This window comes from Tenrec ecaudatus, chromosome 3 (assembly GCF_050624435.1).
Source record: "Tenrec ecaudatus isolate mTenEca1 chromosome 3, mTenEca1.hap1, whole genome shotgun sequence".
In the NCBI taxonomy this organism is placed as follows: domain Eukaryota; kingdom Metazoa; phylum Chordata; class Mammalia; order Afrosoricida; family Tenrecidae; genus Tenrec; species Tenrec ecaudatus.
The window spans coordinates 72,115,750-72,135,358 of NC_134532.1; the positions used below are offsets into that span (position 1 = coordinate 72,115,750).

Sequence of the window (19,609 nt, forward strand, 5' to 3'; positions counted from 1 at the left end):
AAAAATCATATCATTGTGAACGAGGGGAAGTGCAGATTGGGGACCCAAAGCCCATCTGTAGACAATGGACATCTCCTTACAGACGGGTTGCTAGGAGGAGACGAGCCAGTCAGGGTGCAGTGTAGCAATGATAAAACATACAACTTTTCTCTAGTTCTTTGATGCTTCCTCTCCCAACTATTATGATCCCAATTCTATCTTAAAAATCCAACTAGACAAAAAAAAAATCCAACTAGACCAGAGGATGTACACTGGTACAGATAGGAACTGGAAACACAGCGAATCCAAGATAGACGATCCCTTCAGGACCAGTGGTGAGAGTGGTGATACTGAGAGGGTGGAGGGAAGGTGGGGTCAAAAGAGGCAACTGATTACAAGGATCTCCATATAACTTGCTACACGGGGGACAGACAACAGTAAAGTGGGTGAAGGGAGATGTCAGACAGGGAAAGTTATGACAAAATAATAATAATAATTTATAAATTATCAAGGGCTCATGAGGGAGGGGGTACTAGGGAAAGAGGGGAAAACTACCAAGGGTTCAAGTAGAAAGCAAATGTTTTGAGAATGATGATGGCAACAAATATACAAATGTGCCTGACACAACAGATATATGTATGGATTATGATAAGAGTTGTACGAGCTCCCAATAAAATGATTTTAAAATAAATAGATAAATTGTGGATAATCTTGAGGGGAATGGGCATTCCAGAGCACTTCATGTGCTCATTCAGAACTTGTACATAGATCAAGAGGTAATTGTGCAAACAGAACAAGGGGCTAATACTGCATGGTTTAAAATCAGGAAAGGTGTGTGTCAGGGTTGTGTCCTTGCACCATACTTGTTCAATTTTCATGCTGAGCAAGTCATCAGATTGCTAGATTATATGAAGAAGAATGTGACATCAGGATTGGAGGAAGGCTTATTAACAACCTGTGATATGCAGGTGACACAACCTTGCTTGCGAAGATCAAGGATTGTGGCCTTTGGTTTAGATTACAACTCAATGTAAGGAAGACCAAAATCCTCATAACTGGACCCGGAGGTAACCTTATGATAAATGGTGAAAAGACTGAAGTTGTGGAGGATTTTGTCTTGTTTGGATCCACAATCAACGCTCATGGAAGCAGCAGTCAAGAGATCCACAGACATACTGCATTAGGTCAACCTACTGCATAAGACCCGTTTAGAGGATTGAAGAGCAAGGACGTTACTTCAAGGACCAAGGATGTTACTTCAAGTACCTGACCCAAGCCCTGGTATTCTCCAGACACGCGTGCAAGTTGGGCAATGAATAAGGAAGCCCACAGAAGAACAGATCCATTTGAATTGCGGTGCTGGAGAAGAATACTGAAAGTACCATGGACTGTCAAAAGGACAAACAGATCTGTATTGGAATAAGTAAGGCCAGAGAGCTCCTTAGAGGCCAGGTTGGCAAAACTTCTTCCTACCTTGGATATGTTGTCAGGAGAGGCAAGTCTTTGGAGAAGGATATCATGCTCGGTCCATTGGAAGGGCAGTGAAAGAGGAAGGCCCTCAAGCAGATGGACTGACATGGGGGCTGCATCAGTAGGCTCAGGAATAGGAACAATTGTGAGGATGGCAGAGGGCCATGCAGTGTTTTGTTCTGTTGGGCAGAGGGTGGCTATGGGTGGGAGCTGACTCAGTGGCATACAACAACAACAAGCAGGGCTACTTATATAAAGACTAGCACAATCCCAGTTTCCCATGCCCTTCTCACAGTACCTAGTGTGTGTGTGTGTGTGTGTGTGTGTGTGTGTGTGTGTGTGTCTGCATTAGGGCGCACTTGACCTGCAGTGGGCATATTAAGTCCTAGCCACTGAGGTTCTTTTCATGGTAGTTGTTCTGTTGGGTTCCAAGCAGATTAAGTAAAAGAAAACCAGATGTATCGAACTAATAAGGCAATGATGAGGTTGATATGCTATGATATAAAAAATATGATACCGTTATATTACTAGATTTAACAGAATCTTAACATACACTTTAATTTTTAGAAATTCAATTTATAGCTTCTCTGGATACATAGTTAAGGCACATCCTTAAATCCTTATTATTTACATACGTGGAATAAGAAGACCTGGGATTTTTAGATAGAGATAATAACATCCAGAAGATTCTCAGCCAGACAGACTGACACGTGGCTGCGACAATGGGCTGAAAGACAGCAGCAGTTCTGAGGATCCCACAGGGCCAAGCAGTGTTTTGTTCTGTTGTGTAGGGTCGCTATGAGTCAGAACTGAGTCAATGGCTCTTACGAACAAAAAGAACAAGATGCAAAGAGCCCTGTCCTAATTTCCTTGTCTTGGAGTTTCCCCTCCTGCACACATTTTGGGAAAGATATTTGCAAAAGATGGCCTTCCATTTTTTAACTGTCCACTAAGATGGGCCCGCTATTGTTTTGTTGTCTGGATCCAACTTTCCTGGACTTGTTCCCAAGACAAACAATGGAAGTAGATCAATCACTGGGTCAGAGTACTCATTCTTGAGGGTTACCGCGCTATTTTTAACCCAACTGTCCAGGTAATTCAAAGACAATTGAACTTAATGAGGTACACGAAATAATGGTGATATGATTAAACAAAAATGGTGAAAAGTGGTGTCACCTGGCAATTTTTGCAAGAGGACCAAGTTGGGATAAATAAGCGAACAAGTTAACTATTCTTTTTCACTCAACATTACTGAGGTTCACGGAAGTGGTGCGTTTACTTACTTCACCAAGCACAATGAAGAAGATCAATTTGGAATAGCGGCCTATGTGTGTGGCCACCATGACTTGGACATTTTGAGAAAAGCAACTTAGAAACCACTTTCTAATCTTGTGCTCCGAAATTAGAGCAAAAGAGCCATTTCACTGAGTTAGCTGCACACAGCCCGCAGGCTGCTCCCAGCACTTGTTGAACATATTCAGCCGCTTCCACCCCATTGCAGAAACAAAAATAAATCTGCACCTCTCCAAGAAAAACAAAAGAAATTAGTCCTTCCCCTCAAGTCTACCCACAGTCATAGGGACTGCACGCAGGTCAATGAACTCGGTTTAAAAACAGAGCCAGGCTGCCAGCATTCTGAATACGCAGTAACAGCCACGGTCACCTGGGGCAGCGGAAATAACATGGTAAGGATATTTTGAGAGGTTCCTGGAATCAAAACACAGGTCAGATTTTTCCCCTTTCCTTTTGTTTCCAGGAGAAAATTAGCTATTCTCCTAGGGGTTAGGGTACTTATTTTCTCAGACTGATGCCCAAGCACCGTCTATTTCTTCCTACTTTTAGCTGGCAGCTAGTATAGTGAACATTTTTCTCGTGTTACTTAGCCACTTTTTAAGACAAGTTTGGGAGCATATTCAGTTTTCTGAAATGGGAAGAACACAGGGCTCAGGGGACATATCTCGGCAAAAACAAAAAATACTTATTATTTCGTGATTGGCAGTAAGAGCTATTTGGAAGCAAGAGACTACCAAGCAGAAGCAGGGCTAATGGAAGAACAAAGACATTTTGGCCTTCATCTTGTCATACTAAACTGTATGAATATGATTGTAACAGGGAATAGCAAATATATGCTATTTAGAAGCCAATAAAAAATCTCTAAACACAGGAATTTTAAAAAGGCATTTATCAATGTTGCCTATTACATATGCATCACAAAATACAGTGGGCTGGCTTTACAAGTCTTTTTGCAGTTTTTGATACTGTGTATCATAAGCCAAAATGATAGAGTACAATCAAATGCTTCATGGTTCTTTGGCAATACATCATGAAGGCTTGCTGGTCTCTCACAGATTGACCCGGTGAAGCTCACGTCTTTCACACAGTGCAGTGAGACACATTTCAAACTGGGTAGTTGGGGGAGACAGTCAGAAGAAATCAGTAAGACATTTATGGCAACAAATGTACAAATGTGCTTGACACATGAATGGATGTATGGCTTGGGGTTAGAGCAGTACGAACCCCCAATAAAATGCTTAAAAAAATAAGAACAGAAGCCATGGGGAAAGGGAGACAGTGGCCGGTATAAGATATGAAAATAATAATAATTTATAATTTATCAATGGGGTCACGAGTGCGGGAGGGAGAAGGAGGGAAAAAGAGTTGCTGATACCAAGGGCTCAAATAGAAAGTAAATGTTTATAAAATAATGATGGTGACATATGTATAAATATGCTTGATACAATTAATATATGGATTATTATAAGAGCTCCCAAGAAAATGATCTTTTTTAAAAAAAGGCAATTGTATTTAAACAAAGCTCACAAACTAAATTTAGAAAGAACTGGCAAACTAAAGTTCTCTGGAGCTTGTTGTAACAGATAAAGAACGGTGACTTGTGAGAAGAGCAGCTATTTTGGGGAATCAATGGACAGATCATGTCTTTTAACTTTTGCTCCTCACAGTCTTTGTGCAACTCCGCCTTTGATGGATGCTGTGAAAATCAAGGATTCACACATTCCGTTCTAGTCAACCTAACTGTATTTCTAATCTACTTTAGAAAGACCTGCAACTTCATCCCTTAAAGCCTGCAGCATTAATCTGAGACACTTAAACATTTGTGAAGAGGGTATGCCTCCCTCCCTCCCTTCCTTTTCTAAGTTGCAGTATAAGAAATGTCTCCGTATTTTTCCTTACAACAAGCTGTTAGAACTAACATTTCTCTTATTTTCTCAAGGCCACACACAGCCTTTAAAATTTTTACATTTTATTTTATTGGAGACTTGTACATCTCTTATCACAATCCATCCATCCATCATGTCAAGGACATTTGTACATATGTTGCCATCATCATATTAAAAACATTTTCTTTCTCTTTGAGCCCTTGGTAATCAGCTCATTTTTTCCCCTCTCCCTCTCCTACCTGCCTTACCTCATGAACTCTTGATAATTTATAAATTATTATTTTTCATGTCTTACACTGACTGGTGTCTCCCTCAACCCACTTTTCTGTTGTCTGTCCCCCCTGGGAGGGAGTTATATGTGAATCATTCTGATCTGGTCCCCTTTTCTCCCCCCATCTTCCCCTTACTCTCCTGGTATGGCTACTCTCATTATTGGTTCTGAGGGGTTATCTGCCCTGGATTCCTGTGTTTCCAGCTCTGATCTGTACCAGTCTGGCCGGGTGCTCACACAGCCTGTCTGTGGTACAGAGCTCCCGTGAGGAAAAGGGCACAGCTTGGGCTACACGGCAGTCATGCTGGAATGAGAAAAGTAGCCATGCTCATGTAACCATCTCTCCTTTCACTTCTCTCTTTACTGAGCCTTGGAGATTGCTTTAGTACAGAGTTTTGCCTTTGTGTTGAAGGCTGCTAACTATTAAAACAATCACCAAAAGAGGTTCATATAAGACAGTGGTTCTCAACCTTCCTAATACTGCGACTCTTTAACACAGATCCTCATCTTGTGGTGACCCCCCCAATCATAAAGTTATTTTCGTTGCTACTTCATAACTGTAATTTTGCTACTGTTATCAGGTGGCCCCTGTGAAAGGGTCATTAGATGCCCAAAGGGGTGACCCCACTGGTTGAGAACCACTGATATAAGAAACTAGATTTTAATTGTGTCAGCACCGAGTTTTTTAAACTAGTGTTTTATAATTAAAAATATTTAAAAACATGGAAAGGGAATGGCTCTAAGGTTTTTATTTCAGCCTTTAAAAACAATGAAAAAATTTAAGCAATCTAAATAGTCAGCAATTAGGAAACTGGCGAAATCAATTATGATACATCCAGAGAATGCGAATATGAATGTAGTCACCAAAAATGCCATTATAAAAGAATATTTACTAGCATAAAAAGATACTTATAACGAATGGCTTATTTAAAATGAAAACAAAGGAGATTTCAAGATATTTATAATATAATCATTAAAAAATTACTGTGTAAGCAGAGATTAGCTTGCTTTGGGGGTGGATTAACAATTTATTTCCATTTTGGGGGTATTTACTCTTATTTTCTATAATGTCATATATTTTCTTGTAGTAGGGAAACGAAAAATTAAACATAAAATCCTCAAAAAAAACAAAACAAAAAAACTACTGTTAAAAAAAAACAACAAAAAAAAACTACTGCGTATTTGAGAGTATTCAACTCACCCAAACATCAATGGGCTTCCAAAAATTAGACATTTGTCTCCTTGACTAAAGAATATACACGTTTTCCCACAGGAAATCTGATTTTCTTTGTTAGAAAATGTATATTTTTAAAATGCTTTGCTAGAAAATATTTTGGAGACACAGGAAAGGTAAAAAAGGGACAGAAGAACATCTGCTGGTTTTTAGATCAGATGAACCTACGCAGATAACCAACGGTGTCTGATGTCTGCCCAACACCCCCAAATCCTAAATGTACAAGGTAACAAGCAAAACAAGAAAAGGAAAGAAGAACATAATGAAGACTTAATGATTTTAACTGAAAACCCATCACATGATGAAATATGGCACCTATATTAATATCAATCATTTCTGATTTAATAGCTATTAAAAGAAGAACGATTTCATTTGGCTTCTGCTGAACACAAATACAAACTACATATACAAGAAGGAGCCCTGGTGGTGTTATGGTTACATTGAACGGTTAACCACAAGGCCAGCAGTTCGAAACCACTAGTGCTCAATGGGAGAGAAAACGAGACCTTCTATTCCCATGAAAAATTACAGTCTCAGAAACCCATTCCACCCCGCCCTCCAGAGTCATGGAACCAACTCCATGACAGTGAGTTTGGTTTGAGTTGATAGGAAAGAGGGAGTGTAACTGGAATTTTAAATACTATCTAGTAACTTCACAAAAATAACTGAAGCTTTAATTTTACTTGTAAAATAATTTCTCCAAACTTTCATTCATTAGCGCTCTTTATAAAGACAGCTACTTCATTAGCCACCTTCTGGAATCCCTCCTTCCCTCTTTTAGGATTGTTTCCTAGGGCATTTGAACTCTGGCTCTGATGGGTTTCCTGCAGCTCACCAGGTCAGCCCCAGCCCTGGAAGGCTTTGCCTCTCAGGAGGCTGACCGGCTGCTAGGGAGTGTCATGATTAATCTGCATTACACAGAGATGATGACTGAGTCACTTCCATGCAAATCTTGATTGTTAGTGCATCCCACCCCACCCAGCCCCCAAACAATTCTTCGAATCTGAAGCACTCTAGAGCTGAGTGGTGCCAGTAGTTATGGACAGGCTGTGTGTGAACTGAAAAGTAGGCAGTCTCCCAATCTGCTTCCCAAAGACTGCAGCATCGAAAACCCTACGGGGCAGCTCCACTCTGAGGCAAGTATCAGCCATCAGCAGTTCTGCATTACAGTAAGAGAAACTACAGAAAAGGGCCCAGGCTGTCTGTCCTCTGTCCAAGGAAAATATGTGAGATCCAGAAGAGCAAGGCAGTGGGGGTGAGTTCCAGCCCTCAAAGGTTGTACTGGACTCAACACGCACAGAAAGGGACTTCCAAAAGGGCATCGAATTCCAAGGAAGGGAGGTTTTCCATGAACTCTCTGAAGCATCTTGTATAGGAACTCAATAAACGCTCTGAAATAAAACCTATAAAAAAGCTTCCCCCCGCCCAACTACTTTTAAAAGGTTGCATGTCTTTCCCTCACTAATGTTAAGTTACTATTGTGAAAGTTCAAACAAACTCGAACATCACGTGGCTGAGCAAGCCATGAATTTTAGGTCAGTTCTGGAATATTAGCAGTAAAGGAGTTAAACGGTTACTCAGTTTAGGAGCAAAGTAGTAAACTGTTACTCAAACTGAGTGGCAACAACAAAAAACAACTTACCTTCTTCTGTGGGGTTGAACCCACAGATGTCACAAATACAACGAACCCACTTATTCATCTCCTCCTCGCTGTCTGCTACCAAGTAGAAAATCCGGTCAATAGTGTTGATGTCAAAAATGTAGCTGTTTTCAAATTCTTTTTTGTTAAATGTCAATCCAGCATCGACTTGCTGACATAAATTTAAATCAATAATACGAATAGGCTTCTTGGCATGATCATTCTTGTAGTATTCCAATACATCTGGATCTCCCGTTAAGCGGCCACTGCGTAACACAAACCATCTCCTCTTCCATGCCTGGGGCGAAACAAAAATACAAATTTAGGGTTTAGAATTAATTTGAGAGGAGTTTTTCAAGGAAATACACATTTATCAATCAATTTCATAAATGAACTGCCCAGAAAAAGACAAATTTTTGTTTCTGTAAAATAATCTCTGAAAATGTAACGGCTGTGTGTGTGTGTGGGTGCGCGCGTGCATCCACCACCTGTCCGTCAGTTTCTTGTACTATAGTACTGGCCGGTTGCTAACTTACCAGGAGCTATGCCATCCATATTTCAAATGCCAACAGTGTGGTGTATGGTGGTGGGTAGACATCAGTGGAACCTCAGATAGACCAGGAAGAAAAGCCTGGTGATCTACTTGTAAAACTTTATGGATCACAGTATACTATTATTGATATAATGCTAGGAGATGAGGCTCCTAGGTTGAAAGACACTCAAACACTAAAAATACACAGTAATGGACTCAAGTGTGCTGTTGACCATGAAGATGATGCAGGACCAGGTACGTTTTTGTTCTGTCTGGTTCTACTGTACACGCGGTAGTGATGGCAGGCACCACCAATGGAAGATAAGCCCAAATCAAACCCACTATCATCAAGTTGAGTGTCTCATAATGCTCCCAAGACTACAATCTTTACGGAAGATGGTTGCTATTGCTACATCTTTCTCCTGCCTACATGAAGGGTCTTCAAATAGTTTGCTGAAAACAAACAAACAAACAAAAGGAATTACAATAAAATCTTTGCACGAACTTTTGAAGCCCCCTCATGCAGAGGCCACACAGAATCCTTCAATGTGGCAAATCAAGGCTTGAGTTTTTTCTTCTTCCTTCACTTTGAGATAGGCTGAGCATGTCCCTCCTTTTGGACTTTCTGATACCAGGTCTTTATACATTTGAGAATTTTCACTTTATCTAATGGACTGCTCTTTGTTATGTTCTGTTCAGATATTTTAGTTCATCATGTCTTCTATTTACTCTATATTTAAAAACAAGTTGTTAGGTAGCTTAGCCTAGGGAATTGGGAAGTCCATTTACGCATGCCCAGGAGAGCCAGCAAAGGACAAAAGCTGGATTTTCCAGCCAGGGGGCGCGGATGGGCGTTACACCTGGAGCAGCCCACCTGGGCCAGGTGACTGCAATTAAGCCAATGGGATTGACCTGGGGTCGTTCACCACGCCTCCCCCAGGAACCCTTAAAAAGGCAGGAACGGGGGGGGGGGGGGGGAGAAGGGTCTTGTCTTGGCTTGCTTGTGCAGTCTGGTCGTCTTCGTGGGAGGGGAGAGATCCTTGCATGACCCTGAGCAGTCTCTGCCAGGCCGCAAGGTCAAAGGAATCCTATATAGGTGCCGCGTAAAACCTGATGCTTCTTTGAACTTTCATTAAATTCACTTGGATCACGAGCCCGGCTTCGGCGTGAAATCTTTCTCGCGCAGAGCCAAGGACTGAGGTAGGAATTTAGGCCAGAGAGAGAAACCTAACAAAGTCTCTTTTGTGTCGTTTTTAGTGCTTTTGTTTTTCTTTATGCATGATGTGCGTGATGTCATTCCACAGCACACCCGATCTTTGGTTAGTGTGTTCAATGTGCCAAATCTGTTCTTGAGATGGCCTATGAATTCAGTGGGATATATTCAAGGTCTCTCGTGGACTTAATTTTTCATTCAACTTTATATATGAGGAACCAATGGTGTGTTCTATAGTTGGCCTCTGGCTTTGATTTAGCAGAGGATATTGAGTGCCTCCATCATTTCTTTCCACACATGTAGTCAATTTGATTCTTGAGTATTCTATCTGGCAAGGTTCACGTAGATAGTTGCTGTTTATCATGTTGAAAAAAGATATTTGCAATGAAGACGTCACCGGTCTTCCAATATTCTGTCTTGCACTTTTAGTTTTGTTTGTGCCACTGAGGTCGATTTCCCAACTCCCGAGATCCTTCTTTGTTTCCAGCATTCACATTCCAATCGCCACTAATAAGCGATGCATCTTAATGGCCTATTTGATCAATTTCAGACTAAAGAAGATGGTAACGATCTTTTGTTTCTTTAGCCTTGGCATTTGCGGTTGGCGAATACATTTGAGTACCAGTCACATTAACTGCTCTTCCTTCCAGGATAAGCGTATCATCCTATCACTGACAGTGCTGTACATAAGGAGAGATCTTGGAGTGTTCTGCAGGATGATAGATGCAACACCTTTCCTCTTGAGTATATCATTTCTGGCATTGTCCACGGATCTGGTTCGAAATGTACGTCCAGCAGTAGTCCAGTTCAGCTCAGTAATGTCTATGATACTGGTTTTCAAGAGTGCCATTGTGCCGGCATAATTCATTTATAATGTTTTAAATATATTTTTCTTTCTTTAATCAGTTGCTTTTCTCCCTTCTTATTATACAGGATGTCAAACTTCTTCTTGTCACAAGGACATCCTCCTTCCTAAACCTGGTATCTTCTTTCTTTCAGTCTGCCTGACTAACTCCAGCCTGAAAACCGTCCCCTCTCTGACCATCCTCAACCCATCCACTCCCTCCCCCCAACGTCAAGCAGGGCATATTGCACTGGAAGCGTGATTGCCTCTAGAATGGTTTTTAATAATTTCACCATCCTACCTAGCTTTGTACTTAATTGTTTGGCATCTCACTCCCTAATCAGACTGTAAAGTCTAAGAAGATACTGACCCTGATTTACTGACCGTGACTTACCCAATGCACAGCATGATGTCTTGTACAATATTTGACTGCTCTAGAGGTTGAATAATTTCCCTGAGTTCATGCTATAATTTTTTACAGTATTAGCTAGATGATGACTAGAAATGAGTGGTGCCCAAACCTCTCCCATTTGAGAAAGCCCCGATGATAAACACGTAAATAATAAAGCACACACAACTAAGAAAACTTTACCAAAACACATGCACAAAACACCTTGGGAAAATGGCAAAAACAGAGAAGAACGGAACAAGTCCTTTTGCTACAGCTTATGTCCCGGTGATCAACCTGTGTTTTCTGGCTCCCGCGATCCATTCCCTCGCTTCCCGTTTGCAATAATATTGTGAAAATACAAAAGGCGCTTAGAAACGAAAACAAACAGGCAAGGCATGAGTAGCAACGAGCTGAGGTGTGCTGGATCTTTGGGCTAGTGATAACAAGGGGCGGCGTAGATATGATCCAAGAAAGGCCCCCTCCAAGGGGGAAATTAGAGCACTAAAACACAGAATTGAGCCACCCAGCACCTGCCACTTCTTTATTTTTAACACAGCCCAAATGTGAATGTTTGTCTCAGTCACAAAATGAGTCACTCTCACTGAATCTGGCACAGATCAAACTGGAAAACAAAAGCAATTACATAAACTACACGCTTTAATAAGGCAGATACAAAGGTTCTCTGGGTGATAGTACAAAGCACAATTTAACCATGGAATAAAGCTTGATGCTCGACAAGAGAACTGACATCAGCACCCTTCATAATCACAGCACAAAAGCGTCTCTATGTTTTGTCAAAGCACAAAACGAGCCCACATAAATCAGTCTTTGTTATCTGAAAATATCTGGGATTCTTAACGCGTGTCCTATTTTTATCCTGCTGCAGTGGTGGCGGCAGAGAGAGCAAGCTGTCCACTGCCTGGCCAATCCCACAGAGCAGTCACAGCTAAAGCGAGCGAGTTTTCTAGAAACCTTCAAAACCAAACACTCACAGCAACTTTACATAAAGCATATATGGGAAGCGAGCAAGCAAACAAACAAACACTTTAACAGTGTGGCTTCCATTACAAACAGATTTGCTTGAGAGAAATCTATGCAAAACTTGTATTTTGCAGCTTAAAAGTACCAGACTCGGAGACCAGTGTCTCAAGATTCATTCTGGCTCCTATTTAAAACCTTAAAGGAGGAAAGCAAGTACAAATAAATGGCTCCCAGTGGAAATACACTCAGCTCAGAATGTCTTCAGGTCAGATTGCCTAAGTAAATACCCATAATGCTTGTGGCATTTGCATCAGCTTTTTACCGTGGTCCAATGCTCAGCAACTGCCTCCCTCCTGTGTGGAAGATACCAGGTCCACAATCACTGGCAGGGCACATAGTCCTCTAACTGTGTCCTCCTACTCCCACCGTCTAAACACATATGAAATGCTTGCCTTTACCCTTGATTCTGTGATCCGTCTTGTCTGGACCCTGACACATGCTGCCACCCTTGGATTCAGCTCAGAATGCTTTGAAGCACCAGCTGCCCCCCTCTGAATCCTGCTTCTACTCTGCCCACCGGCATCTCTATATGTGAGTCTCGGAGGGCTGGAGCCACGTCTTCCTCATCTTTCTTTTCCCATTGCCTAACATCAGAAGGTGCTCAAGTCAATGTCTGCTGGAGGAAAATAATTCCTTAGAGGAGGAAAATAGCAAGAGATTATCTCACTAATGTATGTGTTACAGGGACACTAACATGACTGTAATCTGGCCAGCCGCTTTACAATATGGTTGATGGGAGCTGTAAAACAGGAGCACACGTTTATAAATAATAATAAAATAATTCTACAGTTATTTTAAAATTTTATTTTAAAACTACTATCCTTTTAAATACTCTCAGTATTTAAGCAAAATTGCATATGCAAAACTACAGATACATTTTACCATACTCTATGGAGTAATTGGCAAATTGGCAAGAAAGTACAGATAGATTCCCATCCTTTAGTGAAAAGAATTTTTTTTTAAACTGGACAAGCAGTCCAAACCTTTACCTGCAATTATATTAAAGATAGGCATTAAGGGGGCCTGTTGTGCCACTAACAAATGACATTAATTCCATAGAAAAACAAATATACAGTTAACGGTCACACGTTTCTCTTCCAAGTTCTTTGTAGTATAAATGATAGTCCACATGCTTGGTGTGATGACTGCCAAGATGCCTCAATCCCTCTCCTTACTTTTGTCGGAAGAGCTCATCACTGAGGAAATAGCCAAGATGTGGCCAAGCCAAAAAGAAGGGCTGAGAAGCTGATGAAATCTGCAGTTCTCAAGCTTGAAAGCACTCTAGGAACATCTGGAAAACTTAAAACAAAGCGTCGGTGGCTGGACTTCACCCCACACAGACTAAAGCATCCTCTCTCGGGGGTGGGAGTCCAGGTAGAGAGGGTGGGCAGCCCTGGCATAAATATTCAACCAACCAATCAACAAAACAAACCAACCAAGAAAGCCAGCTTCCGTCGAGTTATGACACCCCCATGTAGAACCGTCTTCCCCACCGTGCTTTCTCGGCTGTTATCTTTTGGCAGGAGATCACCAGGCCTTTCCTCTGAGGCATCTCTGCATGGGTAGGGACTGTCAGCATTTTAAGCTAGATATTAGACCAGTGCTTAATCATTTACACATGCGGGGACTTGGGAGTTTGTTTTGCTTTTCAGTTAAACATGGATTATTCTAATGTGATACAAGCGTTGTTGAAACCATGGGAAGAATTATCTGGTTTCTTTAAAAAAAATTCTCTCTCTCTCTTCAGTTTGTTCCTTGCCCTATCATCTCATATCTTTGCACTTGCCAATTCTGTCTACATCTTCCTCCTTGTTCTTGTTCACAATATTTATGCCCCTGATGAATAAATATATCCCTGGATTCATTGGTCCTACTAGAAACCTAACCCATTTTTTCAAATTATCTGTCCAAACTCTCTTCACAGTTCCTTCCCTCTGGACCAATGGTAGGCAGTCACATGCTGCCTGCGACAAGATGTCCTATTACTGTCTACACTCAATCTGCCTCGCTGCCAGCGAGTGGATTCCAAATCCCAGAGACCCTACAAGGTAGAGTAGAACTGTCCCTGTGGGTGTCCAAGACTGTACCTCCTCCTGGGAGTAGAACGACTCACCTTTCTCCCATACATTCCACCTAGATATCAAATTTCTTGAGAAAAGACCGCTTTTCAAAATTTTCTTTTATCGACACAGAGATTTATACATCGGAAACCCTCAAAGTTCATGAGATGCTTTTAACTTTTTATTTTTATTAGATGACAGACAACAGTGAACTTAAAAGAGAGAGAGAGAGAGAGAGAGAGAGAGAGAGAGAGAAAGGAGGTCAGAGTTGGCTATTAGGGCAGAGGTTAAGCTTCCACGGCGTGATGACAAACTGGGTTCTTCCTAAACCACACTTACTTGCTTGACCAATCTCTCACTACCAGATGGACACAGGGAGTATCCTTTGAGAGCTCTCCTCCACAATGTTACAAATTGTTTAATTTAGTTTAAAATGCTCTGTCTTAAAAGGGTGCATAAGGAAATGTGGTGAAGAGAGCTGATGGTACCTGGCTATAAGGTCTTGGGTCTTAAAAGCTTGAGGTAAAACTAGCGGCCATTTAGCAGGGAAGCAACAAAGCCCATGTGGAAGAATCTCACCAACCTATATGAACATGAGGGTCGACAGGATGAGATATCAGGCATCAGAAGACCCATAACAAACAATTGCATAGATGAGAATGAGGGGGGCACAGAGTGGAAACCCAAAGCCCATCTGTAGACAGCGGACATCCCCTCACAGAAGGGTCACAAGAAAGGGACGAGACAGCCAGGGTGCAGTACAGCACCGTTGAAACAACATTCTTCTAGGTCTTTGATGCTTCCTTCCCCCCCACTATCATGACCCCAGTTCTACCTTAGAAATCCGGCTAGACAAGAACAGATACACTGGTACAGATAAGAGCTCTCGACACACAGAATCCAGGACAGATAAACCCCTTAGGGAGAGCAATTGGAGTAGTGATACCATGAGGGGAAGGGGCAGGTGGGGGTAGATGGAAGACAAAGGGGGAACTGATCCCAATGATTAACATATAATGCTCCCTACCTCACCAGATGACAAACAACAGAAACATGGGTGAAGGCAGACAGTGGATGATGTAAGATAGGAAAAATAATAATAATTTATAATTTATCAAGGGCTCATAAGGGAGGGGGAGCTGATACCAAGGGCTCAAGTAGAAAGAAAATGTTTTGAAAAGGATGACTGCAATATATGTCCGAGTGTGCTTGATACAATTGATGTAAGGATTGTTATAAGAGCTGTAAGAGTCCCCAATAAAATGATTTATAAGACAAAGCTTTCTGTCTCCCTCAAACATCCATAAGTAGCCCAGCTCAAGATCTCTTTGAAGCTTCCCTCAGTTTCCCATGGGGTAAGGCCCTTGTTCCTGCTCTTCTGAGCACACACCTCTAACTTACAGGGACACTGATTGGTGCCTATAGGTCTTTTTAGGGGTCTAGGTTGACCATGAGCCAAAGGACAGCACGGTCCATATCCCAAGCCAACGGCCCTTCCACCAGGAAACATAGCCATTATCCTTTTACTTGTCACTCTTGTTGGGTACCACTGAGTTGGCTCTATTTCACAGCTACTGGGTTCACAACAGAGGGAAACATGGTGGTCCCGCGCCACCTTCACAACTGCTGTTATGTCGCACCATTGCCTCGAGGTCTTCCTCTTTTGTCACGGACCCTCTGCTTTTCTGAGCATGACGGCTTATTCCAGGGGCTGCTCTCATCTGATGACATGTGCAGAGCTGGTTAAGACCAAGTAAGGCCATCCTTGCTTCTAAGAGGCATTGTGGCTGTACTTCCTTCAGGACAAATGTGTCTGTTCTTGGGGTCACCCATGGCACATTCAATATTCCTTTGCTATCACCATCGTTCATAGGTATCCATTCTTTGGCGTGGTCTTCTTTATTCACTGCCCTATTTTCACATGCAGATGAGGTGACTGAAAACACCACAGCTTGGGGTCAGGTGCACCTTAGTCCTCAAAATGACATTAGCTTTTTAACACTTAAAAAGCATATTTGCAGAACTTGTAAAAAAATTTAATAAATTATTTTATTATAGGCTTTTTCATCTCTTATCACAATCTATACATTCCTCCATTGTGTCAAGCACATTTGCACATATGCTGCCATCATCATTGTCAAAGCATTCCCTTCCCATTTGAGCCCTTGATAAGTTATAGATTATTATTTTCATATCTTACATCATATGCCATCACCCCTCACCCACTTTTCTGTTGTTTGTCTCCCTGGGAGGGGGGTAATAGGCTGATTCTTGTGATCAATTCTTCCTTTCTCCCCCACCTTCCCCTTATCCTCCTGGTATCTCTACTCTCCTTGTTGGCCCTGAGGGGTTTATCTATCCTGGATTCCCTGTGTTTGGGGCTCTTATCTGTAGCAGTGTGCATGTTCTGGTCTAATCTGATTTGTAAGGTGGAACTGATGTCATGATAGTGGGGGGAAGGAAGCACTAGAAGCAAGTTGAGTTTCATCAGTGCTATTCTGCACCCTGACGGGCTCATCTCTTCCCTGTGACCCCGCAGAACATTTTTCTAATGGTGTTCTAAGCCAGGTCTTTCCGCTCCTGTGAAACGTTACAGTCTTGGATACTCACAGGGGCAGTTCTCCCCTGTCCTCTAGGGTCACTATGAGTGGTCAGAATAAACTTGGTGGCAATGAGTTTGGAATTTTTAAGTTCATGGGTGGCAGGAGAGTTAAGTGGCTGACTATTAACGTGTGGGTCGGTCAGAGCGCACCCAGAGGTTCCTCGGCAGACAGGCCTGGCAATCTGCTTCAGAGCGGCCACAGCCTTGAACGCCCCGTGGAGTGCAGCTCTGCTCTGTACAGAAGACACAGTCCTCAGCTGGAAGAGACTCCCCAGCAATGGGTTGGAAGTAGAGGGGGAGAGATGCAATGGAATATTTTTTTAATTTGGAAATTTCTTAAAAGGTATTTCATAATTGGAACTTAATGAAAGATTACTGCAACTTCTTTAGTGGAATTGAAACTGTGTAATCTCATAACTTGCAAAATGGCTATGGGTCAAAGATGCATGTTTCACAAGATAAAAACACTATTTTTAAAATAAAATAGGTTTTCAGGTAAATTTCACCAGCATGGAAATTGCTAAACACATTATGGTCTATTTATATGAAAATAATCCTAAACTGCCCACAAGATACTGCTAAATGAAAAAAAAAGGAAGCTGCAAAATTTGACAGTACTCCAGCCCCATTTTTCCTGAAATAATTGTGCATTTGTACAACCACAGTATGCATAAGCTGTATCTATTTGTGCGTTTTAAGAACAAGCCTGGAAGGACACATATCAAATTGTAAACTGTGGTTAAGGCCAAGAGTAAGGTTGAAGAGTTCAGACAAGCTTCGTTTTCTTACTGTATCACAAGCCAAGGGGCTTCCATGAACAACTTATACTTACTTATAATTAAAAAGAATATTACTGCATGTTTAAAAAGCTTATGTGCGTACAGAAAGTCTATTTTATTACTTGACAAATAGTGAATGAATGAACCTTTCTTCTAAATATAGAATCTGGAAGGAGTCTTAATCAGGAAGCAACTTGGACAAAGTACAGCTGTTTTGTTTTAAGGACTGGGACTTAGAGGGTTAAAAAAAGAGCAAAAACAAAAACACCCCATGAAAGTTGTGATCCCTTGAAAATAGAGGAAGAGTCTTCTCTTTCCCCTTCCTCCTCAATAGCCTTTGAGAAGTCTGTCAGTAAAAGGCAACACACTAGAGAGTTAAATATCTAAAGTGGCCCGTTGGGCCATTTTATTTTTTATTATTATTTTTCTACCTATTTAAGTATTAGGTTTCCCTAGTCATGTCACCAAGGTACGTACAGTCAAGAAAAACAAATTAACCAAGAAACAGACAAAAGAAAAGTATTTGCTTAAAAATACTTGGGTTGTTTTCCAGGAAGCCCCGTCTCTTTGCAGAAAGCAAAATAAGGAAAAAACAGGCTCGGTGGAAGTTTCCACTCTACTGGCTCTATCATTACCATCATCTGTTCCAAACACACACAAGCCTAAAATTTCCTGTTTTCAAACTATTGTCACCATTTTCTAGTCTTGCGCTGTCTGTGCTAACTTTAGCCTGGCTGTTTAAGCCCACGAGACCACCGCAATAATGCTGAAGGATGGCTAGACGCGGGCTTACAACCGGGACGCGAACCTTTTTCAGTGGTACAGTGTGCATACATTGCCTGGCTGCAAACAAATCAGCAGGCGCTGAAACAGAGAGTAAAACAAACAAACCCCCTCAAAGCTAATTTATACATAATTCAGTGGCTAGAAATTTTTTTCCCAGGAATTTAGAGTTATCAATAATAGTGCAGACTTGTTGAAATTGCTGCTAGCCATCAATCTGACATAAAACAAAACAAAAAATATGAACCTAACAGCTTAATGCTCTAAAAGAGTTCTTACTCCTTTTCTAGGTCCTGGGCGACTTTGAAAACCTGATGAAAGCAATGGAACCTTTTCTCAGAAACAGGCGCATAGACAAAGGCATTGTACAGTTTCTGGGTTTACAGGGCCCCTGCGGCACAGCAAGTGAGAACCTTTGAAGTAGGTCTTTGCTGTAATACTTTTGAATACAGAGATGAATTAAATATTAGGCTGGACTGTCTTCAACCCACCCAGGGTGACTTGGTTACCAAGTGCCAGGAGAGCAGCTCATATAGCGGCAGTGATACCAGCATGGCAGGGCAGGGCTGTTCTTTCTGTTTAGAAGTAGGTAGTTTCTCCCATCATGGCCCCAATTGTCAGAGCCCTGGAATTACATGTCTCCAGAGTTTCCTGGCCCAGGATGGAGAGAAGTCAGAGCCCAGCTAGGAGCAGACCCAAGATAAGCTTGCAACATTCCCAGTAAATGGGGATGAAGGATGGGACTGACAGCACAGCCACTGGGCCAGCGTTGGAAAGAAAGACCGCCTGCCTACTCTGGATTCGTCTGATCTCACTCTCTCAACCACCAGTAAGGATTAATACGTTCAAGTCAGGGTAGGACGAGAGGAAAACAAAGGCAGAGAGTCCAGTTTTCTGGTTTACATTCTTGGCCTAAGCAAAATGTATCTAGAGTTTACATGCAACCAGGTCATATGCGACAGGAGTTGGAGCTGGTAAGAGAGAAAGTATCTGAACGTATCTGGCCCTGTCGTCTGTGCATCTCCCCTAAGAACCCATGGAGGCAGATGTGGTGCAACTGTCCGGGCAGAAGCCTACCAATCTTGCTGAATACAGCCGAAGTACAATTAATTAAAGAGTCCTGGGCATTATCATGCATTCCGATGCTGATAGTAAACCCTGGTGGTTTTGTTGGCCAAGTGTGCTGTTGGCTAACCAGAAGGTTAGCGGTTCAAATCCACCAGCTGCTCAATAGGGGGAAAGTTGAGTCTATGTGCACCTGTACAGATTTACTGGCTCAGAAACTCTGTATAGGGGGTTGCTTTTTGTTGGAATTGACTTGGGGGCAGTGTTTTGGTTCACCTAGAGTAAGAATTTATAATGTACCTACATGCCTAGGCATCAAAATATTCAAAGACATGTCTGAAAAAAAAATTGAAGTATTGAACTGTAAGTACTGTGAGCATTCATCCCAGAATCCCCAGGTTTAAGCACTGTCAGCCGCATGTCCTGGGAAAGCTCTCAGTTCCAGGGAAATCTAGTAAGTGGTCACAGGAATGGTTTGATGAAATAACTTATGTTCCATCCTTCTGAAGTAGTCTTATATAGCCATT

General features: G+C 41.8%; 1 protein-coding gene across 4 annotated transcripts in view; it reads right to left on the bottom strand.

The window, feature by feature from the left end:
* Positions 1-19,609, bottom strand: part of GAB1 (GRB2 associated binding protein 1) — a 151,154-nt gene that overhangs the window by 39,217 nt on the left and 92,328 nt on the right. For all 4 annotated transcript variants that reach the window (XM_075543748.1, XM_075543750.1, XM_075543749.1 and 1 more), the window contains exon 2: positions 7,776-8,070. In XM_075543748.1, the coding sequence (XP_075399863.1) occupies positions 7,776-8,070 (295 nt within the window). The remainder of the gene's footprint in view (positions 1-7,775; positions 8,071-19,609) is intronic.